The sequence below is a fragment of the Lagopus muta genome, chromosome Z, assembly GCF_023343835.1.
Source record: "Lagopus muta isolate bLagMut1 chromosome Z, bLagMut1 primary, whole genome shotgun sequence".
Classification (NCBI taxonomy): domain Eukaryota; kingdom Metazoa; phylum Chordata; class Aves; order Galliformes; family Phasianidae; genus Lagopus; species Lagopus muta.
The window spans coordinates 74,821,009-74,848,021 of NC_064472.1; the positions used below are offsets into that span (position 1 = coordinate 74,821,009).

Consider the following 27,013-nt stretch of genomic DNA (forward strand, 5'->3'; position numbering starts at 1 on the left):
CGTCGCTTCCGCTCGAGGCGCAATTGCGCCTTATTTCCGGAGGTCGAGGCGCGATTGCGTCATTTCCGGCCGACGCGGCGAAAGGGTGGGAGTGGGGGTGGAGTCACGGGAGCGGGCTACGGGGCCGCAGGGCCGAGGAGCAGGGCCGCGCCCGGCCCTTCCCGCCGCCCAGTGCGCCGCTGCTCCCCTTCCCACAAGCCGTGTGGAGGCAGCGGCTGGGGGCGGGGATCGCGGGTGAGCGGGTTGCCTGCGAGAGGCGGGGTGGGGGGGCAGCTGGGGGCTCGTGGGGCGGTGGCGCGCGGGGCGGGGCGCGGCTGGCCTCACGCGCGTGCGCCGGGCGCGGCTCCGCCCCCAGACAGAGAGTCGGCGCGCGGCGGGTTTGGTGCGCGCAGGGCCCGCGCGGACGGTGAGCTGGGAGCAGGGCCGGGGCTGCCGTCTGCGGGAATTCCCGCCACTGGGGTCTTCTGCGGGCTGCCGGTGTCCGGCCCGGCTCCGCCGCAAGCATCGCTTTACCGGCGCCGGAGGTGGAGCCTGGAGCAGAGCTGTTTGGGTCTGTAACGGCGGCGGTGCGCAGGAGCGGTCCTCTGAGGGAGGGATGCTGCGCCGGGATGTTTTAACGGGAGGGGGGGAAACGTAAGGGACTCCTGGTGTGCAGCCTTGGCGTGTACGGGAGCCGTCTGCAGACAGCAGCCGTTCCCCGGAGTTCGTGTGACGGCCTGGACCGCGGGGAAACGGATCCTGGGGTGGAGTGCGAGAGAACAGGCCTTCGTGTCTCACGTTTGTGTAGTTACTGTGTTGCTTGTCGTAGCTGGGCTGTGGAGGATGGCGCTTGGGAGGGAGGTACTGACTGCACTGATAGCACACGGCAGCTCCCTCCCTACCTGGCATTTCTGGCGAACAGCACGGGGCGTCTGTTACAGGCACCTCACAGCTGGTGGGTTGTGTCTCATGCTGACAGACCCGTGCGGTGGATAAGCTGGGAGCCATTCTGCTGCTGTGGCACTGTGCTGTAAATCTGTCTCTTACAGGAGAAAGGTCAGTCGGCACTGATGTCTGTATTAAGCACAGCACGCAGTTCTGTCTTGGAGCTGACTGGATGTGCTTAATTTCTTCCTCTGCCCTTTTGGAATTGTTCAGAAGGACTTTAATTCAGCATCCGCACATGAAAATTATGGTAATTGTTATTTAATAAAATATTTCCATTTCACATCATCATGTGTGCTGCGTAGGTTGCTCTGAAAGTAATGCCTCCTGTTTATTTCCATGGAAACTACAACAGATAGATCACTTTGGTTTGGCCGTTACCAAACACCATTTTTCAACACTCTCACCACCATTAGCAAGTCATTCTCTCCAGTGCTGAGCAAGGACTCACATGCCACCCTCATCTAAATCTGCACCAGTGGAGGTGACAGGTGTCACCACTGCTGAAACGCATCATCCATCACCTCACTGTGCTCACACCCTCTCTTTGATCTCCATAAAAGTTCAGCAAGTGTTGATGAATGTCGTTGGGTGCTGGTTTTTATGTATGGAGGAATTCAGCGGTACATTTCTGCTTCATGTGCGCTTCCATGTTAGTTGCCATTTTGTCAGACTGCCCCTCTACCTGCCACCTGTCACATGGCTGTAACAGAATGTTGGTGTGAAGGTTCAACCTCTGCTGCCATCCCACCAACATCCAGTTATGGCATTCTGGGTCAACACAATAAAATAGAAGGCATTACTTTTGGAACAGCAGTCATAAAATACACGGAGCCTTGTAAGTCATTCGTGTAGACTGACTTCCTTCTGTAGGTGGAATGACATGGTTAGAGTTTTTTAAGTGAGTTTTGGAAAGCCATAAGCAGATAATTCAGCCATTCTCAGATAAAATCCAGCAGCCTTTGGTTGGATAAGTTATGTGGATACAGTTACATCCTTAGGTTGAAGAGAAGATACTAAGGCAGCCTTTGTGGAGATGACAAGTAGTTTTTATTATTCTGTTACATGGCAAAAGCAGTTTTCCATGGCAAAAACAGTTTTCTTTAGCAATTGAAACTAGTTTCTAATTCTACCAAGTGTTTAAAGCCTTTCACAAAGGCACTGTGAGAATCATTGGGGAGGTGGGGCAGAGTTTGTTTAAAAACTTTCAGTAAATAGCGAACTGGAGGAGCTGGCATTAGAATCATCATACTGAGCGAGCAGATGTGATGGTGATGCTGAGCTGCCTGTGCCTGCTTTCACCCTTGGTGCTCCGTGCAGCTCTCTGGTTCTGCCTGTTGTTTGTAATTCCTGTGCAGAGAACTGAGATTCCTGCGTGGAGAAGGTGGCAACCGAGTTTTCTTCTCAATGGCCGTTCTCTGAGAGCAGGGTGGTTCCTGTTGCGTGCTGCCACGGAGTCGTGAAGCAGGAGGAAGGTTGCCCGAGCTGGTAACTGTACATTCAGATTCTCACTGATGGTAGTTTATCTTTCCATGCCTTTACACGGCATTGTTGCCAGTTTTGTGCAGCAGCCTTCCCTGCTGTCCCCTGCATAAAAAAATCAACTAATGATGATGATGATACTAGTTTTGTTAAAGTGTGTCATTGTGTCACTCCTACAAAGCCTTTGTGTTGTTGGGAAGTTTGTTTTCTCATATCTTGATACAGTTTTCTGGCTTCCTAGACTGAAGACCAAAAGTAGAATCCATCTTTTCTTCTTCATTGATTTCCTGGAACCTTGCTTTTGTAACTTTTAAAGAAACTGTTGTCTTTAAGTCAGTGGTACTGACCTTGTAGCTGGAGCAGTAATCTGAAAGAAGTACTGTTTAGTCTGTTGAGAGGTCTGTTGCACTGTCTGTGCAGCAGTGTGTGTGTGCTGAGGAGCTGCAGAGACACAGCCTTTGTGGCAGATAGGATATCAGAGCACAGCCACGTTCTGTTCTCTTACTGAGCCTTCTGCTGAAGTGTGATGATGCTCCCTAGGGTCCAGAGACCAGAATGTGCATCACAGAGCTGGGAAGTGGTGAAGAAAACCATGACGGCTTTCACACCCTGCCATCAAGATGCTATCAGTTCTTCTGGATAATCAAGAGTGTCTAAGAAATACCTAGCATTTTTTAGAAAGCTTTCAGGTGTTCCATTTAGAGCTGCTGTTTGCAGCTGACAAGGCTAGGCTGTTGCTGCTTATTGAGAGGCTAGTGTTGCTATAGATTGCAATATGGGTTTTTAATACTTTTCAAATGATGAGAGAATATGACATTGTAAACTCTCCTCTGGAAGGTGGGTGCAGTCAGCAGCAGCTTTTGCAGTGCAGTTTTCTGATTCTTAGGCAAGTGGTAATTCATCCTCCCTGATTGTATGGAGACAAACGCTGTGAGATGAGCGATGTGTGACACCTGGCAGAGCAAAAACTTAAATGAGCTGCTCTGAGTTAAATTGTCAGTCATCAGGATTGTTACTTGCTGATGTTTTTCTGTGTCATTTTCACACACAAAGAATGCTTTTCACGGCAGGCGTTTGGCATATTGGTGCTGATGTGAAGGTAACATGGTGGCTGCTTTAGTTGTACAGAACAAGGCCGGAATTCATTTAAGCTACTGCTAAGTAAAGATCCCCTTTTTCCCACAGTTTGGAAATGCCATTAGGTCAGAGAGTGAGTCATGCTTCAAAGTGGTCAAACTTGCTCAAAATGTTGAAGAAACTTAGGGTTTCCATTTCTTTCTGTGTCTAGTTTACTATTGTAAACTATTACTGTGTCCTGCCAGCCTGATTTTCTTATTTTTATTCGAAAAGCATGACTGCCCATGGGGGGCTAACTGCTGTTATCAGTTATTCCTGTGTAGATCCAGATTCGTGCTTCAGACTTTGCAAAAGCTTTTTCAGAGATGCTTTAATTGTAGCACAGTGGTTAAACACGGCACAATTCTATGGTAATGTTTTGTAAAATGTGATTTTAAGCTAATTGCTCAACAGTTATTAATACTGTATTGGCACACTGTCAAGTATTGGCTTTCTTCTAAGAATTCCTGCAGGTTTGGCACTTTAGAATAGCAAAAGCACCTAAATACGTAATTTTTTGTGAATGGGCTCAGAGATGCAAATATCCTTTGTTTATATGATGGAAAAAAAACAAACAAACAAACCAAAAAACCCCAAGCTTTTTTTTTTGGTCTAGCTTTTAATTGTGTATTTCAGGTGTATCTATCGAAGTGGTGCCCCTGGATCAGGGTAATCACAGACAGGAATACAGTCTAGGCAATTAACTGATTTAGAGCAGCCCTGCAGGTGAGTTGGGTGCTGTGGTGGGCGGAAAGTTGGGCATGAGCCAGCAGTGTGTGTGTGCTTGCGGCCCAGACAGCCGGCTGTATCCTGGGCTGCAGGGGGTGGCAGCAGGGCAGGGAGGGCACTGTTCCCTCTGCTCTGCCCTGCTGAGGCCCCCTCTGCAGCACCGCGTCCAGGCCCGGGGCCCCCAGCACAGCAAGGATGCGGAGCTGTTGGAGCAGGCCCAGAGGAGGGCCACGAAGGGGGTTGAGCACTTCTCCTGCAGTGAAGGGCTGAGGGAGCTGGTCTTGTTCAGCCTGGAGAAGGGAAGGCTGAAGGGAGACTTTGCTGTTACCTTCCAGTTCCAGGGCCCCACAGGGAAGCTGACTTTGACTCCTCTGCAGAGAGTGTAATGGTAGGGCAAGGTGTTTAAGCTGAACGAGTGGAGACTTAGGTTATGTATTAAGAGAACATTACTCATAGGGTGTTGAGGCCCTGGCTCAGGCTGTGCAGAGAAGTTGTGGGTGTCCTGTCACTGCACGTGCCCAAAACCAGGCTGGATGGGCCCTGGACAGCCTTGTCTGGTGGGACACGAGCAGTCCATGGCGGGGAGGTTGGAAACACCTCCACTACCTTGAGCACACTGTGAGTCCTGGCTGCCTGAGCCAAGCAGCGCTGGTGAGACACAGGCGATGCTGTGGGGGTGGGCTGAGAACTGAGAACATCTGCCAGAGGCACACAGCACAACCTAAGAACATCTCAATAGGTTCATACCTCACAGACACACTCAGCCGGAGGCCAGGTACAAGCTGAGTTGGGCTAGGCTCTGCCATGACTCAGTGTATGCAATGGAGGGCCATGAGGTTGCATCCATTGCCTGGTGACATCACACACTGTTAAACCAAAAACTCTTGCTGGGTGCTGACACCTGAGAGCTAGAGAGGGACACTGTCAGGAGGGAATTGGCAGGACAAGGAGCACTAGTTTAAAGAGAGTAGATTTGGACTGGATATTTGAAAGAAATTATTTCCTACGAGGGTGGTGGACCACTGACTGGTACAGGATGCCCAGGGGAGTATTAGTGCCTATAGCAGGGGGTTGGAACTGGATGATCTTAAAGGTTCCTTCCAACCCAAACCATTCTTTGGTCCTATGATATGATTCTAGAAATGTGATTCAGCAGTAACATTCATCCAACATTCCCTGGGTCCCTAGAAAGTGAACTGGAAGCTGTCTGTGAGCTTCATGAAGGCTGCAGAAACTGGCTGCTGGATCCATTTCTCACAGTCGGAAGCATCCACGTCCTAAATCTGGATAGATGTTGGTACACTGATGGGATACCTGACTCAGTCATAGAATCTTGGGACTGTAGGATCATGGAATGGCTTGCGTTGGTATCTGCACAGAGACGTGTAGTGCTTGGAGTTGTTCTGAGTGGAATGAAGAGGGGGTGCTGCCCGTGAGTGCTTCAGAGGAGTCTCTGTGGCCAGGTTTTGCTGAAAGTTGAGGTCTGACTGAGACCTCAGGACCGTGTATGCCAGAAATAGGCCTATCAGAAACATTTGCTATTGTCTTAGATACTTTGCATATATTTACTAATCTGAAGTAGTCCATATCTCACACCGTACTATATGTGTATGATATTTAATATGTATATGACTCAAACTTAGCTTTCTGCTTTTCAAACGAATCTTGTGCAAGACCTCAAGTGCTCTGTGGGGTCTGTGTTTGTGGATTTTGGTTTGAGGACTTTAGCCCTTATGGTGAAATAAAAAAATGTGAAGCCAGATTAGCACTACTTGAAGCACAACTGGAGGTTGTCTTGTTCCAGGTACACTGAGGGCTCAGTCATTTCTTGGTGGCTTCAAGCAGGAGCATTTTCTGATTCTGAAATCACATCTTTCCCATCATCTCTGGCTCAAATGTGTTACTTTTCTTTTTCCAACCAGTGTGCACTGCACATTGGTTTGAGTGCATTATTGCACCATCTGGAGAAGGAGGCTGTTTCCTCAGACTGTTACAGGCAATGCGTGAGCTCTGTGTTTTATATGTATTGCAGTGCCTGAAGCTCTGTGAGATGACCTGGAATTATGCAGACTGGGGAGTGCTTGGCTGCCTGTCCTGCTTTGCACCTGATGACCTTGGGAAATGAAGCAGTTGTTGCTGGGTCCTGCACTTCTGTGCATCTGCACTGAAGGTGCAACAAGAACAACCTCTTTTTCAGTTGTAGGTGCAGCACACTCTCCTGCCTTGGCTGCCTTTGCAGGAGGTGGTGGCTGTGGTTCAGTGCTGACACATTCTGTGAGGCTGTTGTAGCTGAAAAGCAGTGTTGATTCCAGCCTTCAGGAGAAGGAGCTTCTGTGTCTTGTGCTGGTAGGTTCTTGGTGTTCTCTAGGATCTCCTGTCTACAGACCACAGCACTGGACCTGGGCAGGTCATCCTTGAATGTTAAATGGTTGACTGGAGGGAGAGTGAGTTGAAAGGAAGTTGACCAGGATCCAGGTCCCTCAAGCATAAGCAGATACAGCAGTGATGGTAGCCTACAGGGAGAGGGAGAAATAATTTCTTTGGTGTTGGGGCAATTGCAGGGCCTCCCTGTCTGCTTCTCCTCCTCTTCCTAAACTCTCCCTAGATCTTGTTTTTAACTCCTGAAGCCATGGGCAGAGTGTTCTCTCTGGTGTAACACCTGGCCCATCTCAGAAGCAAGCAAAGAAGACAAATAAGGAGGTGTTTAGCAGTCCATTTTTGACTTTCCAGAGAAGCCTTCCTCCAGGCTGCAGAAGAGGAAGTCGTAGCATGGTGGTGGATGGAACAAAGCAGGCCATTAGTTTATCCTGATGTGCGAAGGCAGACGGCTGTTTGGCAGCACTGGTTGCTAGAGCAGCAGTGTCCTCTACAAATGTCGTATTCTGCCCTGGGGCTTGTAGCTCTTTTTGCATTCCCTCTATAATCCTTTTTTCTTGTTGCCTGATGTCACTAAGTTTCAGGGTCTGCTGCCTGGTTCCTCTGCTATTCAGAAAGAATGCAGAAAGGATTTCCTCACTTTTCCACGTGTTACACTTCTCTTAGAGAAAATGTGCAGAAATAAAAGCTGTGCTGTTCTAAAATCTTTCTGTCCTGGTACCGTTTCTGTTTGAAGATGCCCCGCTTTACTTTCAAACATTTGTAGTGAGAGAGAAATAAAATCACTTGCTATCTGTATTATTGCATCTTAAAAAACAGTTTTGTTTCAAACTCTTCCATTTTATTACATATCTTAATCTACAGGGATAAGGGAGATTGACAGAGTACGTATTTAATCTCATTACACTGCTTACTTGGGGCATTCAGACATCGTAGCCTTTGTGTTGCTGAACTGAGGGATTTTTGATGCCTCAGTAAGGCTGGACCCTCAGCACTGTTGGTAGGCATAAAATGCAATTTCCTTCAGCTTTTAAAATACCTAGGAACCAATTAAGGTCTGAGGCAAATGCTTCTCAGCCATCTCTGACTTCTGCTGGCAGGAATTCCTGCTTTTCTGTGTTTACATGAAGCTCCATTCTTTTTGTCAGGGAGCAGGGTTCCCAGTGTAGTGCAGTACATGGCGAAATCTTCCTCAGGCTCGTAGCTGTGGTGTGTGTTGTGTGCCGTGGAGAAGTGGTAGGCAGGTGAGTGCAGCTGCACCTTTGGCTTGGGAACATCAGCTTGATGTTTCTCTCCAGTCTGACAGCTGGGAAGCAGGGGGTGCTTTGTCACATTTTGCATGACCTAATGATTACAGGTTTTTTTGTTGTTGTTTTGTTCTTTTAATTAAACCAGGATTAAATATTTTACTGAAGAATATCTTACAGTTTGGACAGCAGTTAACAGGAGGATGAATGGCGTTGCGCAGCTTGCAGTGGAGCTGCCCACGACAAGTCTGGCACTGGGGTAGCTGTTGTGCCGTTAGCTCCATGACAGTCTGTTTTTCTCTCCCATGTGTTCCTTTGGGAGATGGCTAGTTCTGATACAGCAGTGGTCTGGCAGTTGATGAATTGGTTACTGTGCATCTGCCTTTTAGCCATCATCTTTCGATTTTAAACCCAGTCCCTCTGTGACTTAGGTAGAACCTCAGCTGTTTTTAATATTATTGTCTCTTCTGTTTTATAGGATCATGGATTTTCCGGGACACTTTGAGCAAATCTTTCAGCAGCTCAACTACCAGAGACTTCATGGCCAACTTTGTGACTGTGTCATTGTGGTGGGAAACAGGCATTTCAAGGCCCATCGCTCCGTTTTAGCAGCATGTAGTACACACTTCCGAGCTCTCTTCACTGTAGCAGAAGGAGATCAAACCATGAATATGATTCAGCTGGATAGTGAAGTGGTGACAGCAGAAGCTTTTGCTGCCCTCATAGACATGATGTACACTTCCACACTTATGCTCGGAGAGAGCAACGTTATGGATATCTTGCTGGCTGCATCTCACTTGCATTTGAACTCCGTTGTTAAAGCATGCAAGCACTACCTTACTACCAGGACGCTGCCGATGTCTCCGCCCAGTGACAGGGTTCAAGAGCAGAATGCACGCATTCAGAGGTCTTTCATGCTTCAGCAGCTTGGGCTGAGCATTGTGAGCTCCGCGTTGAATTCCACTCAGAGCTCAGAGGAGCAGCCGAGCGCCATGAGCTCCACCATGAGAAGCAACATAGAGCAGCGCTCCGCTTTTCCTATTCGCCGTCTCCACAAGCGTAAACAGTCCTCTGAAGATCGGGCCAGGCAGCGAATGAGGCCTGCCATAGATGAGGCTGTTTCTGACGTGGCTGCAGAGAGTGGGCAGTCGGTTGTTCATTCACGGGAAGATTTCTTCTCACCAGATTCGCTGAAGATAGTGGACAACTCTAAGGCTGATGCTGTTGCTGATAACCAGGAGGACAATAATATTATGTTTGACCAGTCTTTCGGTGCTCAGGAAGATACTCAGGTGCCCAGCCAGTCCGACAACAGTGGAGGAAATATTTCACAGATGTCCATGGCATCACAGGCAACACAAGTGGAAACCAGCTTTGACCAGGAGGCCGCGTCTGAGAAAAACAACTTCCCATGTGACAATCCAGAGGTCAGCATAAATGAAAAAGAGCACATGAGGGTGGTGGTTAAATCTGAGCCCTTGAGTTCCCCGGAGCCTCAGGATGAGGTGAGTGACGTCACTTCCCAAGCAGAAGGCAGCGAGTCTGTTGAAGTGGAAGGAGGAGTTGTGAGTGCAGAGAAGATAGAGCTGAGTCCTGAGAGCAGCGATCGTAGCTTTTCTGATCCGCAGTCTACTACAGACCGGGTAGGAGATATCCATATTATGGAGGTGTCAAATAACCTGGAACACAAGTCTACTTTCAGTATCTCCAATTTTCTGAATAAAGGCAGAGGTGGCAGCTATGGTGCTAGTCAAACTACTGATGACAACATTCCAAATACAACGAGTGACTGTAGAATGGACAGTGATGCTTCTTTCCTGATGAGTCCAGAGTCAGGGCCCACTGGCGGTCACTCGTCTGCCACAGTCTCTCATGTTGAGAATCCCTTCAGTGAGCCTGCGGAATCCCATTTTGTTAGACCAATGCAGGATGTGATGGGTCTTCCCTGTGTACAGACTTCTGGGTACCGGGCTGCGGAACAGTTTGGTATGGACTTTCCAAGGTCAGGCTTGGGCCTGCATTCTCTGTCAAGGGCGATGATCGGCTCTGTAAGAGGGGGAGCCAGTAGCTTTCCTGGCTACCGCCGCATAGCCCCCAAAATGCCTGTTGTAACCTCCGTCAGGAGCTCCCAGCTGCAGGATAACTCGCCTGGTTCCCAGCTGATCATCAATGGCACCACTTCTTTTGAGAATGGGCATCCTTCGCAGCCTGGTCCTCCGCAGTTGACACGGGCATCTGCAGATGTTCTTTCGAAATGCAAGAAAGCCTTATCTGAGCACAATGTCTTGGTTGTAGAAGGTGCACGCAAATATGCATGTAAGATCTGCTGCAAGACTTTTTTGACCTTGACGGACTGTAAGAAACACATCCGTGTGCACACAGGAGAAAAGCCTTATGCCTGCCTGAAGTGTGGCAAACGGTTCAGTCAGTCCAGCCACCTTTACAAACATTCCAAAACAACCTGCCTGAGGTGGCAGAGTAGCAACCTACCTAGCACTTTGCTTTAACTGCTTGCACCTCCCAGCCTGAATGAGAGTGCCAGTACAAACTCTTAACTCTCTGAAGCACTGCAGGAGCATTAACACTATTTTGCTCAAGCTAAGAAGCTGCTTTCGTAGGTCTGTGAACAGTTGTGTGTGGTTGTGCCACACGCTAAAGTCTTGATTCTATAAATTGGGGATAATACCATACCTACCTCACAGGGGTGTTGTGAGGATTAGACAACTGTTAGCAAATAACTTTGAGGTCCTCAGAAGTCTGTAGGTATGTAAAACATTATTGTTATGTACATGCAGGCTTGGGGCTCAATGGGGATACGGTCCCTACATCGAATTTCCTTTGCAAAACAGAGGGGTGGAGGGAGTGAGAGTGTAATTGTCTCACAGAATAATGGAATGGCATGAGTTGGAAGGGACCTTAAAGATCATCGAGTTCCAACCTCCTTGCCGTGGGCAGGGTTGCCACCCACTTGATCAGGTTGCCTAGAGCCCCACCCAGCCTCCACAAATGGGGCATCCAGAACTTCTGTGGGCAGCCTGTTCCAGTGCCTCACTACCCTTGATAGTGAAAATTTTCTTCCTCATATTTAATCTAAACCTACTCTCTTTTAGTGTAAAGCCATTACTCCATGTCCTACCATTACACTCCCTGAGGAAAAGCCTCTCCCAAGGTTTCCTGCAGGGCTCTCCAGGTACTGGAAGGCTGCAGTGAGATCTCTCTGGAGACTTTTCTCTAGGCTGAACAATCCCAGCTCTCAGCCTGTCTTTGTCAGAGAAGTTCTCCAGCCCTCCAGTATCTTCGTGGCCTTCTCTGGACCCACTCCACCTGCTCTTTGTCTTGTACTGGGGGCCCCAGACCCAAATACAATACTCTGGCTGGGGCCTCACAAAGGCAGAGCAGAGGGGGACAGTCCCCTCCCTGCCCTGCTGCCACCCCCATGTTGCTGCAGCCCAGGATACAGCTGTCTGTCTGGGCTGCAGGCCACACTGCTGGCTCATGCCCAACGTTCTGCCTACCAGGAGCCCAAGTCCTTCTCCACAGGGCTGCTCTCAAGGAGTTCTTCTCCCAGTCTGTATGTGTCCTTGAGATTGCCCCTATCATTGTGCAGCATCTTGCACTTGACCTTGTTGAACCTCATTAGGTTCACATGGGCCCCGATCTCAAGCTTGTTCAGGTCCTTTTAGATGGCATCCCTTCCTTCTGTTGTGCCAACTGCACTGCTGAGCTTGGTGTCATCAGCACGTGTGCTGAGGGTGCCCTCAATCCCAGTGTCCAGGTCTTTGAAAAAGACATTAAAAGCAGCGGTCCAAAGATGGATCCCTGGGGAACGCCCCTCGCGACCGGCCTCCAGCTGGACGCAGAGCAGTGGACCGCAGCCTTTGGCTGTGACATCCAGCCGATTCCTTATCCACGATATAGTCCACCCTTCAGGATCTAATTCAGAGATAGGGATGTGGTGAAGGACCCTGTCAGGCATTCCAGAAGTCCAGGCATCAGTCTTTCCCTGTTCACTTGTTCTGTCACTCCGTCATCCAGAGTGGTCCAGGCACAGTCTGCCCTTGTTGAAGCCATGCTGGCTGTTTCAGATCACCTCCTTTTCTGGCCTGTGCCTTAATGTAGCTTTCAAGAGGATCTGTTGCATGATCTTCCCAGGCACAGCTTTAAGGCTCACCAGCTTCTAATTCCCCCCAGTCTTCCTTTTGATCCTTAAAAAATGAGTCACCAATCACCCAGGATTTCACCTGACAGCCTTGACTTTTCAAATACGATGGAGAGTGTCTCAGCAACCACATCACACAGCTCCTTCAGAGCTCTGGGGTGCCTGTCATCCGGCCGCATGGACCTGTACATGTTCAGTGTCATCATGTGGTCTTGTACTTGCTCTTCTCTTACAGCAGGAGGAATTTTGTCCCCCAAGCTGCTGCCCGGCGGCTCAGGGATGTGAAGGTGCACAGATATGAGAGACACGGGAAGCCTGGCTGCCAGTGGACAGGCCAAGAACTCACTGATTACCTCAGCCTCTTCCATCTCAGTTGTAGGCATTTCTTCCTTCTTGTTATTCAGAGGAGATGCCCTCTCCTTGGCCTGTCTCTTCTGACCTATGTACCCCTCTTGCTAATGTTCACATCCCTTGCCAAGTGCAGTTCCAGCCGTGCCTTGGCTTTTCTGATCCCATCCCTGCACATCCTGACAGCATCCCCGTGTTCTTCCCAGGCCACACGTCCCTGCTTCCACAGCTTTTGCATTCCCTTTTTTTCCCTCAGTTTGACCAGCGGGTCCTTGCACAACCACGTCAGTTTCCTGCCTCCTCTGCTTGATTTCTTGTACTTGGGGATGGAGAGATCTTGCGCTCTCAGAAACGTATTCTTAGAGAGCTGACAGCTCTGTTTTGTTCCTTCCCCCCCCCCAGGACAGCTTCCCAGAGGATCTCATCCAGTAATTCCTTAATTAGCCGGAATTTTGCTCTCCTGAAGTTCAGAGACCTGCTGTTCTCCAGGTCTGTGTTCCTCAAGACCATGGACTCAACCAGGGCATGGTCACCACAGTGCAGGGTGCCTGCAGTCTGAACCTCTTGAAGGAGCTCCTCTGCATTAGAGAGCACAAGCTCCAGTAATGCTTTACTGCTGCTTGGTTTGCCTAATGCCTGGGCTGGGAAGTTGTCCTCCACATGTTCATGAAGTAACATATTTCAAGAATGAGAAACTGAAGTGCAAATTTCCTTTTTTTTTTTTTTTCTAAAATATTTTGTAAAAGTGAAAGCATTTAAATAAATAACCTGCAGAAATCAAGTTGCTGCATTAGGTGTGAACAGTAATGCAGGGAGCTGTTTGCTCCAGCGAAGGCAGATTGCGTATCTTGAAAAGAAAACCAACTTTGGATGCATCTGTTTGACATAGAATGCTTTAAAGTATGCTAATTATGAAAATAGTTTAGGGTTCTGAATGTATGTTTGCTTGTTTTGTAGTAAAAAACACTGTGTAATGAAGGTGCTTAAATTAAATCCAAGAAAAAAGTAAATTTTGGACTTACATATCCGGATGTATATATACTTGGAATACTGCAAGATCTGGATGTTTCACCAATATTTTTCTGTAGAAACTTGTATTAAGTGATAAGTGAAGTATGTTTCTTGTTTGTGCTATTCTTAGCAGTATTTTAACCAATTTGTATTTCCTATCTTAAAGTTCCATACACACAAAAGTCTGGAAAGAGCTTGTCTTTGTCTGCTTTGTTGTTTTCAACGAGAGGGAGTTAGTGATGGTGGTTTTTAGTGTGTAAAATAGGCTCTTGCTGCTTCCAGACACGGCCGTGGTCAGTCCGGTCCGTGCCACTGCCCGTGCTCACTGTTCTTTGGCACCCTTCAGCTGCAGGCTTTAATTTCCCCTCCTGCACACTCACTTCCCCTCAGCAGCAGATTGTCCCTCGGAGCAGAGCAGAGGGATGGAGCCTTGGTTTCCGTGTTTACTTACATCTCTATGTAAGGGGTAGCTATCAAATCCAGTCTTTCTTTTGAAGTAGTGTCATAAATTTTCTTTCCAACAAGGAAAAAATCCCTAGCACACACTTAACTTAAAAAAAGTAGCACTGTACACTTTGTAAAGCAGAAATTGAGCAACCTTTATTCCTCAAGACAACCGCATGAGTGTTATAACTTTCTCCCCTTTGATGCCATTGTAACTAATAGCATTTGCAGTCTCTTTCCCTTGCTGAAGGTGCACGTGGATTGCCAGCTTTCACGTCCTGGGTTTCTGCGAGACATTTTGGAGCACTTCTGCTGACAAATGTTGTTCTACCACGAAGGAGCTGGATCGGGGCTTCAGTGCATCATTCCGCCCAGGGGACGCAGATGTTTGACGTCACAGAGGAACTGATTGCTGTTAATTTAAATGTATTTTCAAGCTTTATATTTTTCTTTTTAAATTCTGTGGGTAGTAAATGTATCCTCTGTTATGGTACTCAGCAGTCTTAAGGAGTTTGTGCTCCTTAGTGAATAATCTTAAACGTTTTGGATTTCCATCAGAGTAAGCAAAATAAAATCCTCATCCAGAGTCCCGACAGTCATTGAAGAGGATGAGTTACAAACACCATCGAGGCTTCCAAACCAGACGTTGTCAGACCAAAGGAAACACAGGAAGCTTTCTGCATTTGGTTTATATGTGCAGCAGCAGTAAGCTGAAGGGGGAACGTGTGGGGACACCTCTCCATGTTGAGAAGGTTGCCACATGTCTGCCCACGTGTCATTGGCACCTTGAGCAGCCCAGGTAAGGAGGGGCGTGGAAACACCACGAGTGATTGGCTGAACTCCCTTACTTAGTGGCTGTACTCCGGCCCGTGGTCTTCGAGGACGTGCAGAAATGTGCCACGTTTCTAAAAGGAGCAGGATGTGCCACGTGCAGTTTGGTAATGTGGTGTAAAGGGACCGAAAGCACTGAGGTATGCTAACCAATCTCACTGGAACATCAGTAAAATGTAGAATTCTGTACATTATTCTTCTCTTGTCGCGCCTTATCAGTAGCATTCTGGCTGATTATTTATCCTCCTTGCATTTCTACCAGTTTGTTGGGGATTTTTCTATTATTTTTTTCACTGTTTCCTACAGTGCTTCTGAAATCCTACAGCAGGTAGGAGTAAAGAAGCGGTGTGAGTAAGGAGGTTAATTAGGAGCTAATGTTGAGCAGGTAAACATATTAAACTGTACATCTTGTCTATTTTTTAATAATAAACTTTCATGCTGTGAAGTATCAGACCTCGTGTGGGAGGACTCCTTTCTTAAACAAAGGGTTGTATTTGGAGCATCCTTGAAAGCAGCGACCTCATTTTATTTCTTCATCCCCACCCAGCGCTTCTGGAGGAGCACACGCAGGAGTGCAGCTGGCTTGCTGCTCGCCGTCTTCCAGTGTGCAGCAGCATCTCAGAACAGCAGCTCCACTTCACCATCCCGAACTGCAAAATGCGGAGCTTCTCACCTCCATGCCTGATAAAGTGGTAAAATATCACCCTGACTTTTGTTCAAAACTTTCCAGTGAGGTCCTGCCTGAAGATGTCAGCATCTTAGCACTGTGAAACCTCCAAAAATCATTTCTGTGCTGCTGTGTTCTGCTTGCTTTACTTGTTATCCTGGTGCATTTGCCAGTGGATTGACAGAACAACATTCGTGTGTTATCAGGTTGGTTTCTTACTGCAAAATGTAGCAGTGCAGAATCAGAATGCAGGCAGACAAACATTCTTGTCACATGGGGCACGGTGCTCCAGTGCTCACAGCAGGCCTGCATTTGCCATTTGAGAGGGCACATATTTAACCAACGAGGAGTGGGGCAGCAGGGGTCCTGCAGGGTGGTGGTCTCCCACCCATTCATTGTGAGCTGCTCCCCCTGGCTCACATGGCTGCACTGCTCAAAGCTGGGCTCTCTTCCGCCTGCCTCTGTGCTCTGGAAGCAACATCAGGGATGCTCCTGCAACTTGTTTTAGATGCCCTACCACCAGCCAGTGGGCTGCCAGGGCTCCTTGCTCCTGCCACAGCATTGAGGTGGGGGGATGTGTTGCCTGGATCTCCTTCCTCAAATGGAAAGTTGGCAAAGGGATCACTTGAAAGCTTTTGGATTCTGCACGTATCCCCCCTTTCCCATAGAAACGTTTCACATTATTTTCAGCTGGATCATATCCCTGATGGAGTCCCCTCCTGGCAACGGACCGAGAATAAGTGGCTGGGTAACAGCAAGATTATTTTTGGTAGCAGCATTGAATGCCCATCCATGACCTTCCCGGCTTACAGCAGGAGGCAGCTGAGGTATTTGAGCCTGCAGGACTGAAGGCTGGCGTGGTAGCTTGCTTTTTTAAATCTATCGATGCTGAGGAGCCTGAACTGTTGTGTGATACAACAGCTTTAGGTTTGATGGGCAAAGGGAAAGTAGTGCTGAGGAGGGCCAGGGAACACCATCACCTTGTGAAGCACTGGGGAAAAACCTCAGCTTTGTCCCTGAGGAGGTTGGGAGGGCTCTTCAGAGGTAGCACAGAGCTGTAGGAGGATTTGCTGGAAGGTGCTGCTACTTTCCAGTGAAATGCAGGTAAAACCTGACTTTCTTTTTTTTCAAGTTCGTCCCTGGCCAGTTGTGCTCATACCTGTCCAGGGGATTCAGGCAGGGGTGGAGGACAGGGCTGGCGTTTTCTAACTGGCAGCTTGGAAGCATTTTTAGAAAGCAAAATATTTTTATTAAAAGGACAGAGTGACAATTTGCATGGCTGCCAGAGCAAAATGATCCACGGCTGTGGAAAGTGCTGCTCTTGAGGAGACCCCATGGCACAGCACCTGAAAAGTGCCTCTCCTACTCAGGCAGCCTCCTGTGCAGCTCTATCAGTGCTCCTTGGCACACGTGGGGAATTGGTGCTCGGGTTTGTATAGCAGCTCTCTTGCACTGAACTGTTCCTCGTCTCCTGAGGGATCACGCTGAGCTTTGAATAACTCTGTCAGAGTCCTGAAGTACGGCAGTAACTGCACCGATGCCAGGAGCATTCATGCAGGCCAACAAACTCGCAGACGCTTTTTCATCTGACACAGCAAAGGTTTTCAGTGTTCAAATAAATCCTGATGATTTCTAGGAAGTTTCCACCCACCGAAGTGCCCAGAAACATTTTCTTTCTGTTTTCCAATAGCTACAAACAATTCCCTGTCAGGTAGAGGTTTGGGCAGAGGCCTCCCTCCCCCGGCGTTGATAATACAGGCACTGTAACAAGGTCAACGTGATAATTAGTCAAGCACTGACCTTTTGTGCATAATTTCTTGATCAAATATGGGGCCTGACCCACTTAATGCACGACATTTTGCACCTCCCAGTGGAACTCACGACCACCAAAGGCCCCTTGGAAGAGCCCTGTTTTAACACAGCACACACATGCAGTATTTAATCTGTACAGCAATTCTAGGAATAGGGGGACACTTGGTGGGAATTGTGTGAAACTTCACAAATGCTGCATGTATATCATGTGCTTTGCTCCTGGGCACGCTCATCAGGTGGAGCAATCACGCATGCACCTGGAGCTACAACAAGGAACGCCTGCCTCTTCATGCTACACTGCTGTCTCATTCGCTTTGCTTGGTAACGTGACAAACGCATCGAAGGCTCTCTGGGCACGAAGCACAGGTCTTTCTGCAACTAGCCAGCATTGATAACTAATTAACAAACATCTTGCAGTAACTTCTATTACTATCAGAGTATGGCCCATTGAGCATCAAGAGAAAATGAAGCACAGAATCTGGCCTTCCACAGGACAGAATGGCAGCACTGTGCGTACAAGGAGAGCTCAGCAGAACTCCCAAGCACAGGCATCTCTCTTGGTTTCGGGTTTTGCTTTTAGCTCAGCACCCTGCAGCGTTCCCTCCCATCTCATTCTGCAGGGATTTGGGATTACTGTGCAGAGTGGGGGCTTAGAAAACAGTTCCTGGTTGTCTTGGAGCTACAGACTCGAGCTCTTTCATTCACACTCACGTCCCAGTGCTGAGCAGTAACAGACCGAATTAAGCAATTGAGGCACATTACGGTTCATTCCCATCCCAGACCGCCTCTGGGATGGCTGGGCAATGGGAGCAGGACTGTTTCTGGGCAACCTGTGGGTGCATGGCTGAGGCCTGGAGCTGGCTGGAGGGTGGCATGAGGATGGGGACCAGCTGCTGTGTTGGCAAGGGGTGATCACCCTGCTGTGTTGCTGGCTGCAATGTGAGCTCTGAGCAGAGAGCCAAGAGCTGGCAGCCACTGTTCAAGCTGCCCCATCTGCCTGGTGAGGCTGGTGGTGATAGACAGCACCTGGAAGTGGGCAATGGGCACTGAGATCCCGCTGTCATCACCATCACCGTGCGGTGTGTGCACAGCAATTTCAGTGCATCAAAGTGCTGTGTAACACCAAACACCCTCAGCAAAGTGTTAAACATCAAAACCTCCCTGTATGGGCTATCTAGAAGATCCTGGCCAGTGAGCTGCTGGACTTTGATGGGTACTGGCCAGGGAAGAAAGGAGATGAGTGGCACAGATGAATGGGTACAAGAAAAGCATTCAAGCAAAGCCGCTCTCATCCTCATACGTGTGTCACAGATGGGGAAGATGAACATGTGGTCACAGAGATGGCCAGCTGAGAGCACCCACTCGGAGCTGGGGCAGGACCAACCCCTGGTGGCCCCCAGCACTTTGTACTCAGTGACCAGGTGGCTGCATGCAGGGAATGCACTTTTTGATCTTAGAGGTCTATTCCCACAGTAACAATTCTGTGATGCTATAATTCCAAGTATCCAGCTGCAGAACCCACAGCACTGTTGTCTTCTGGGGCCTAGTCTCATGCTGTCTTGCTCTGCTTGCACTCATGGCTTTTTCCCTTCCCAATGCTCTCTCCAGTCCTCCTAGGGCAGTGGGTGTGCAGCTGGGTGGTACTCAGCTGATCTCTGGGTTAAACTGCAGCACTCTTCTCCTTGGCCACAAACTCAGTTTGCCATATGGGCATTTAAAGTGAGGTTTTGTCTACTCCCATTTCCCTGGAACTAGGAGCTTCAAAAATGCTGAGTCTTGCACAGCTCAGCTCTATCAGCATCTGGCTGCCCTGAAGCCAAGCTGCAAGGCAAGTGTGCTCACTGACAAACAGACCTCACGGAAAGAATGTAGAACAGCTCTGCCATCCTTTCTGGAGTGCCAGCAGCACCTGCAAGTCACTTATGCCCTTCCTTCAAGGTTCTCTAGACCAGCTTAGCACCTGTTGGGCAAACTGGCAAGCGTGCTGCCTGCCATGCAGCCCTGTGCACTGCAGCTGTGTGGCAGCTGGCAAAGGAGAAATGCCCCTGTGGACACCCAACACACATGCCTTCAGAGAAAGATTTCCAATGGACTGTTTTTAAATGCATGTCGAAATCCTCCTTCCAGTGCCACACAATGACACAATGTCTCAGACACCATTTGTTCCTCTGAAGGAAACGGTATCATCTTGGTGCACTTCCCCAAGCATAAATTCACAGCTTGGGCAGGGTGCTGCTGAGGGCAGAACAGCATTCCAATTCTCCTGTATGGGAGAGACAGACTACAGCACAGTGAAGCCCCAGATCCTTGAAATGCGCTCATCAATGCTCCTCCCGAGATTTGACACCTGCCCACTTCTTCTTTTGCACTAACACATGCCATCACAAGTGTGGGTGAAAACTGAGGCAGGAATTACAGAGGGCAGGACAACTTCCCCCTGCTGGAGGAGGCTCTGGAGAAACACTGCTCTCTACAACCACCTGCAAGGAGATTGTGGCGAGGTGGCGGTCGGCCTCTGCTCCCAGGTAACAGTGATGGGATGAGGCGACGGCCTCAAGTTGTGCCAGGGAAGGGTCAGGTTGGATGTTCTCAGGAAAAACTTCTCAGACAAGGTGATCAAGCACTGACAACGGCTGGTGGGGTCACTGCCCTTGGATGTGTTCAAGGAACACATGCAGATGTGCAGACTGCCACTGAGGGATGTGATCAGTAGTACAGTGAGGGTGGGCTGGGTTTGACTTGGGGAGCTTAGGGTCTTTTCCAACCTCAACAATTCCACGGTGCTGTGATTCTGGATGAAAGCTGAGAGCTCCAATACAAAGCTGAGGGGCCATTCTCATGCTCACCAAAAGCACCAGCATTCACCTGCCCCGCTTACAGGCACTCGTGACGCCAGCGCCTGGAGGCCTGTCCTTCCCAAATGAAAGGCACACACCACTGTCACTGCTTCTCTTTAATAGCTACAGCGCAGTTCCCTTGCTGCGGACGCTGTTGACTCCTCAGCTGCAGAGCAGGGGCGCAGGACCCACCTGCCTGCTCCGCCAGGCCGGCCCCTGATGCTGCATCCTTCATGGAGACCTGGTGGCGATGCAGGCGCAGCCCTCACAGCAGCAGCTCGTGGGGCATTGCCTCGCCTCGCAGGCCAGCCAGCAGGTTGTCAGCAGCCAGCACTGCCATGGTGCTCCGTGTAGCATAGGTGGCACTCCCGATGTGCGGCAGGATCACTGTGGGCAAAGAAAGGGTCACGGCGTGGCCGCACGCTCACTGCCCTCACGCTGCTTCCCACTGCCCCAGGGGTGTGCAAGCAGAGGGCCCTCCATCAGCTGCTTTGATGGAGCTGGCAGTGAGCATGCTGCTGCCACACACATCTGACAAACAAAACTAACTCATCTACGGGTGAAGGCCAGCAGGCAGCAGCGCTCCTCCTTTCTGTATTCAGATGTGGTACTCAGCTTCCTGCACATAGTTTGTGGCAGATGACAGAGAAACATGCAGAAATTCTCACTCTGCGGCCTCACTACTGAGCATCTCCACTTTCCTACAGGTACAAACCAATGCATACGGGGGCAAAAGCGCGAGAACAGTTCACAATATCAGGACCTGCAGGCTCCTGGGTATGCAGGAAAGGTACATGTGATGGCAAACAGCCCCTACAGACCGCAGAGCTATGGCACAGTCAGGGCAGGGATTTTTATCCACCTGTGTGACAAAGCTCAGAGACAGAAAAAAGCTGTGTGACAGAAACACAGGATGGGAGAGAGCAGCAGGAACCTCTGGGCCATCTGTCCCAACCCCTGCTGCAGCACAGACTCCCAAGGCAGGTTGTCCAGGCCCACATCCAGGCAGCTTTTGGTGATCTCGGGACGGAGACCTCCACAACCCCTCTGGGCAACCTGTGCCACTGCTCTGTCACCAGCAAAACACAGCCCACTCCTTTTAGTGGGAGTGGTAAGAAACATGCCAAAGTTGCTTTCATGGCACATGATTAGAACAGTAGCAATGACTGGGTTCTTGCTCAAGTTAGAGAAAAGCCTGCACTGCAACCTCTGTCCGTTTTATAACAGTCAGCACCTTAGGGGATGTAGAAACACAAATACCTGACACACTGCTGAGTGTGGGAGGTGGGAATTGGGCTCTGCCCCCAGATAACAATGACAAGATGAGGGGTGGTGGCTTCAAGTTGTGCCAAGGGAGGTTCAGGTTGGATAATAGGACAAACTTCTCAGAAACTAATGGAACAGGCTGCTGAGGGAGGCGGTAGAGTCACCTTCCCTGCAAGTGTTCAAAATGGAGATGTGGGACTGAGTGATACGGCTTGGTGGGGATGGGTTGATGGTTGGACATGGTAATCTTAGTGGTCTTTTCCAACCTTAATGACTGTGCGATTCTGTTATTTCAGAAATGGACATCCAGACATGGGCACGTCCACATTTTCCTCCTGACCTCCCAACAATTTGTTTACTGAAGAGATTTTTCCTCATCCAAAAATGTCCTTCCTTGACAGAGGCATCTTGCTGCCTTCTGAACCCTCACACAGAATATTGGTCCTTCAGATGAAGGCATACACACAGGGTTTCAGGTTTAGGCTGCAGCATGACCAAACCAAGCACTTGGGTGCACAACAGGATGTTGTCCATTGGCTCGGAGCAGAGCAGGTTGACTGGGTGAAGCACGGACAGCTAGGTAGAAACAAGCACCCTGCCATGCTAACAGCAACAAAGCTGGAAAAAAACAGAGTTACTCTGTGCTTAGAAACCATTTTTTCCTCTCTGTTCCATTTCTGCCTGTTTTCTGCCTCTAGGTCTGCCTTGCCTGTAACTGAGAGCAGCACCTGCTCGTATTAAATTCCTTTATGAATTTCAGCCCAGCTCATGGAATGCATTTGAAAAAGGTTAAAAGACACGCCAATCTCAATTGCTTTCTGGACTACTGAAATATCTCCCTAGCTTATTTTAGATTGCATTGATGAGGTCTTTAACAGCTCTCCACACTGCACAACTGTTACCTAGAAGCTGCTTAAATACATGATTCTCCTTTCTGCCACAAACACTGAAGCTCTTGTTCACCATCTTCAAGCCCCCAAGGAAATCAGACAGCAGGTCCTCCGCCTTGACAGCAGAGGTGGCTCCCCAAGCAGGAGGAGGCAGGGCAGGGCCAGGGTGGCCAAACACATCACTTACCACAGTTCCTGAGTTTGAGCAGAGGGTGATCAGTGGGCAGCGGTTCCGGCGTTGTGACATCCAGGCCTGCAGCCGCAATTTGGCCACTGACCAAAGCATCATACAAATCTTCCTGGTTCACCACAGCCCCTCTGGAAAAAAACAGGGAGATGGGCTCGCACAGCTCCCACGTGGTCAAGCAAGTCCCTGCGGTCATCCGCACTTCCATCCAGTGGGGCTGGACACGGGGCCCTGGGCAGGCACAGCGCCTGTCCCCCCCAGTCAACTCGTCCTGACTCTGTCTGGATCCCAGAGCCCTCACAAAGGAGGGGGTGGGCTGCAGGGTGGGCAAACGGCCCTCCTGGCTGCAGCACGCTGACTGCACACGCTGCCTGGCCTCACAAGGTGCACCCTCAGCTGGCTCAGCCACCACAGCCACAAGCAGCTGCTGTCACCTGCTCGTGTTGATGAACACAGAGGTCTTCTTCATCTTGCTGAAGAAATTCTTGTTGCACATTCCCTGGGTGTCGGGAGTCAAAGCACACGTCACGATGACGAAGTCCGACTCCTGGGCCAGCTTTGTGACTGGGACTGGGAGGAGAAACACAGATCACAGCTCTGCTCACAGCCATCACCAGGATGCCTCTGCAGCCCTTCTAACACATAAGGAACACCAGGAGAGAATGCTGCCCTGCAAAAGCTGTGCCAACCTTTTTCTACAGGTGGAGAGACACAGGTTAGGCAGACATGAAATGAACTGCACAGAGATGCTGCTACAGATACAATTATGGTGCTTTGTTTTTACATCAAAATTTATCCAAAGTGAAATCTAACAACTTCAGATGTCTGTCCCAAAGGTGGGCTCAGACTGTTTTTCATGTTCACACAACAAAGTACTGCCATGGCAGTTTATACCAACACTAAATCTCTTTCCACAGTACAAGCTCTGACTCATGCAACTTCCACTCTTGGGCCAGATAGCAACAGCTTCCTCTGAGCAGTGGAAAACACAAGGAGCAGAACAAGGTCTAGCAATGACCATGCAACAAGAGTACAAACTGGAAATGTGCGAGCTTTGGACTGAAAAAGTAGCACTTGATGCAGGACTTGGGACTCCAGCAGGCCTGCAGAGAGGTCCTGTGTGCCAGCTGAGGTACTCCAGGATCTGCTGGACCATCACATCCGCTTTAGAGCAACAAGTTAAGGACTGTGTTTGTTTCCAGCAAACCATCCGCCATCAGCAACCAACAATGATCAGTCTCTGCCCACCCTCCCTGATGGGGCACACTGCAGTATCTCACAGGGTCAACCGTCAGCCTCCTCTAGTACCTTTGCAGCGGTTCAGCCCAGATATACTGAGCACTCTGCTGAGCACTGACACCCCCTGTGACTCATGTGCTCCAGGTGGCATCTCCAAGCTGTATCAGACATGCTGCTTCCTGCCCTGCAGTTGAGGACTGTTGGTTTCATTCATTTTTCTTACCAAACTCAGCTTGAAACTCTGCAGCATTCTCTGGTTTCGGCTGACTTCCAGTGTACAAAAAGTTCTTGACCCCAAATGGCTTCAGACGGCGGGCAACTGCCTGCCCTAGAAACGAGAAAGAAAATGCTGTGCACCCTTCAGCATGCAGATGGTTTAGCTGCAAGCCAAGCAGCTCGTGGAACACAAATCTTGCCCAAGGGTCTCTGCAGTGTGCCTAGTCAGGACTGCTCCTGTGAGGCTGCTTTGTGTGGTACATGTTGTGTGTGGGGTGGATGCCTTCTGCAGCTCCTCAAGGGAGCGAATGCTCAGCCCTAGGATATCAAACCTGAAGCCACTTTAGGCAGCAAGCCAAAACGTGAGGAAAGAAAGAGCAATCTGCTGACAAAGTGAACAGCTGAACGGGTCCTGTACTTTGTCAAGCTTTCTGTTTGCTTAACTGAAAACCAAGAGGCCAATGTCCAGTTTGCTGTAGCATTTGGGTATGGTGGATGCATGTGAATGAGTAAAAAGCTTTAAGAGTCATGCCTGATGGATCAAGAGCTGCTCAGAGAGGCTCCACCAAGCCTTCCTTGCTGTTCTAATAGATTCCAAATAAGTGAGCACAGGAAATAAACCTTGGCTGAAACTCTGAAAGCAGCCTGATGTCAGCAGGGGCACACACCTGGTGCAGGACACACGCTTACCTATTCTTCCCAGACCTATGATGCCCACCGTACTTCCAGACAGTCCATAGCCACACATCCACAAGGGCTTCCAGGTTGTCCAGCCACCGCTAGTGGAGAGAGTGAGAAGGAAACTGATGTTAATAAAGCAGCAGTGGAAGACCTGCCTCAAAACACAGGACTTGGGCAAGAAAATCATGAACCACAACAGTGTAGAAGGCAAACTTGACCGCCACTGGCGGGTGATGTGCACCCTGCTTCAAGCCCATGGTCTGCAAGAGTCTGCTCTAACTGCAAGTATGCAGCAGCAGCCTCAGGGCTGGCTGAAATGATGCTGCTGAGCACAGCTCTGGGACAACTGCTGGGCAGTCAGCTCTGGCCACATCCCCAGGAGCCCAGAGAGGACAGAGTGGCTCTCAACCACCGATCACCCATGTATCCACAGCATGCACAGAAGTGCTCGGAGGACGCTTCTGCCCCTTTAGCAGCCCTTGAATGCAGGACTGCTGTGGGCTCTGTTACCCTGCACGACTTTCAGTGCCAGCGTGGTGGAACACCAGCTTCAGCCCCATGTCATTTGTCGGGCTTCAGGCGCATTCTCCCACAGTGCCCGACTCTCTGCAGCCCCGCTCCAGCACACAGCACACACTCACGTCTTCACCTCCGCGACAGCCTCGGGCAGCCGCCGGCACGTGGCGAGGAGCAGAGCCACCGAGAGCTCAGCGGTGGCATCGGTCAGGACGTCAGGGGTGTAACCCACGCGGATCCCCCTGCAAGGAAAGCACCGGGCTCAGCTCCTCCACGTCAACGCTGCCGACTCTAGCATGCAACCTCTGTTCTTCTGGGAAGACCCCCCCCCCTCCCTCCCCCCACAGGAGCTTATGCAGCCGCGGGAGGGCATCCCTCCCGAGCCCTTCCGGCTGGGGCCTCACTGCAGCACAAGGGCACAACCCCCTCTGGGCTCCAAGCTCTGGGGTGCAGGGGATGGACCGCAGCCCCCCGCCCTCCGTTCCCGGCCGGACAGGGAAGGGCGCAGTGACGAAGCCGCGCGCACCCGACGCGGCCGCACGGCACCGAGGTTACCGCTTCTTGATCTCGTCCAGGGCGAGGTGATCGAACCCCACGGACATGGTGCTGATGACTTTCAGGCTCGGCCCTGCAAAACACCGCCGCTGCAAAACAGCTGCGCACCGACTCCCCCCGCCCAGCCCCGGCCCGGGGCCGCGCACCCACCGGCGGCGTCCAGCACCTCGGCGTCGATGCGGTCGGACAGGAGGCACAGCAGCCCCTGTTTGCCCGCAACCCCCGCCAGCAGCTCGCGCCGCGGGACGGGCTCCTCCGAGTCCCACTGCTGCACGCGGCACCTGCGGGACGCGGCCGTCAGCGGGGCCGGACTTCATCCAGCATCCCGCATTCCCCCGGCCCGGCCCGGCCCGGCCCGGCGCTCACCCCGCCGCCTCCGAGAGGACCCGCATTCCCTCGGCCGGGATCCGCCGCGTCACGAACACCGCCATGGCCCGGCGCATGGCCGCCCCGCAGCGCCACCGCACGGCCCGCGGGGAGCCCGGCAGCACAGGGGGCCGGGCAGAGGGCTAGGCGAGCGAGTGAACGGGCGGGCTCCTCCCTTCGGCGGTGCGGAAGCCCTCGCTGAGTTTGGTTAAGAGGGCCGTGGCCGGAGCTTCCCGTGCAAAACAAATCCCGGGGGGGCAGAAATATCAGACGTTGTGTTTCTGTGGTGTGGTGGTTGTGCAAATGCACGTGAGTTCTCTGCTCCCGATTGATGGCAGAGCCCGCAGAGAGGAGCAGGTAACTGTTAGGAGCCCTCCGACCCGCGACAGGGCCATCACATCATCGCATCCCAAAAGGTCACTGCGAAGCCGGGCTGCCTGCGACGAGCACACGGAGAGGCTGTGCAGAGCTGCCCGGCTGCGGGAGCTGTGGCAGATCTGCGGTGCAGATGGCTTGGTGAGCAGGGTAAGCAGATGGAGGAACAGACTAGGCATGCAGACACACTCACGCACGTGTCTGTCTGTACGTGGCCTTGGGCTCCATTAGGCTCTCCTCAAATCCCTTGCTGCCTCCCAGAGAGCCCGAGTGTGCTCTCTGGAAGCTCTGAGGCTGCTACCAGCTGCTGCCCACTGGAGCAGTGAGCTCTGTCTTTGCCGCCCCAGTGATGGTGATGATGTCCTTCACGCAGGAGGGACTCCTGGAGCTGCTGTAGGATGTGCAGTACCACCCGGCACCACCCCCAGACAGCACCGCCTGGTGCAGTGGAATGCTGTGTCACCAGCGTTAGATGATGACAACCTGTGCTGCTCTTGGTGGGCCTGGGTGCATCCCTGTGCCACTTTGCTGCTCTCATCCAGCCCTCCCTACACCCAGGTTGCCTGCTGGGCTGCATCTTCCTCGCTTTCCAGCTCCCGAGCCTGTGTGCAAGCACAGCTCTGTGATACAGGAGGCACGGCGGGGCTGTGGGGTGGACCCAGCCAGTACCTGTGTCTCCTAGCAGAGCACACCCAGCTCACAGCAGGACTGGAATTATTGGCTGAGCAGAACAGATGGC

General features: G+C 50.7%; 2 protein-coding genes across 6 annotated transcripts; one reads left to right on the forward strand and one right to left on the reverse strand.

Moving 5' to 3' along the window:
* The first annotated feature begins 81 nt into the window (after positions 1 to 81).
* Positions 82 to 15,120, forward strand: ZBTB5 (zinc finger and BTB domain containing 5). Of its 5 annotated transcripts, none has more exons than XM_048931444.1 (2): positions 82 to 234; positions 8,353 to 15,120. In XM_048931444.1, the coding sequence occupies exon 2, from the start codon at positions 8,357 to 8,359 to the stop codon at positions 10,379 to 10,381; it is 2,025 nt and encodes a 674-aa protein (XP_048787401.1). In that variant the 5' UTR covers positions 82 to 234; positions 8,353 to 8,356; the 3' UTR covers positions 10,382 to 15,120. The 5 variants fall into 5 exon arrangements, with proteins under 5 accessions (XP_048787401.1, XP_048787403.1, XP_048787404.1 ...); XM_048931446.1 differs by having other exon boundaries at positions 82 to 230; XM_048931447.1 differs by lacking the exon at positions 82 to 234 and adding an exon at positions 345 to 406.
* Positions 15,121 to 20,084: 4,964 nt separating this feature from the next.
* Positions 20,085 to 26,029, reverse strand: GRHPR (glyoxylate and hydroxypyruvate reductase). The gene is made up of 9 exons (XM_048932001.1): positions 25,900 to 26,029; positions 25,684 to 25,814; positions 25,534 to 25,606; positions 25,104 to 25,220; positions 24,472 to 24,560; positions 23,789 to 23,893; positions 22,761 to 22,896; positions 22,327 to 22,457; positions 20,085 to 20,370 (listed from the first exon to the last, which is right to left on the reverse strand). Exons 1-9 carry the CDS (start codon positions 25,974 to 25,976, stop codon positions 20,249 to 20,251), a joined length of 981 nt encoding a protein of 326 aa, XP_048787958.1. The 5' UTR covers positions 25,977 to 26,029; the 3' UTR covers positions 20,085 to 20,248.
* Positions 26,030 to 27,013: the final 984 nt, after the last annotated feature.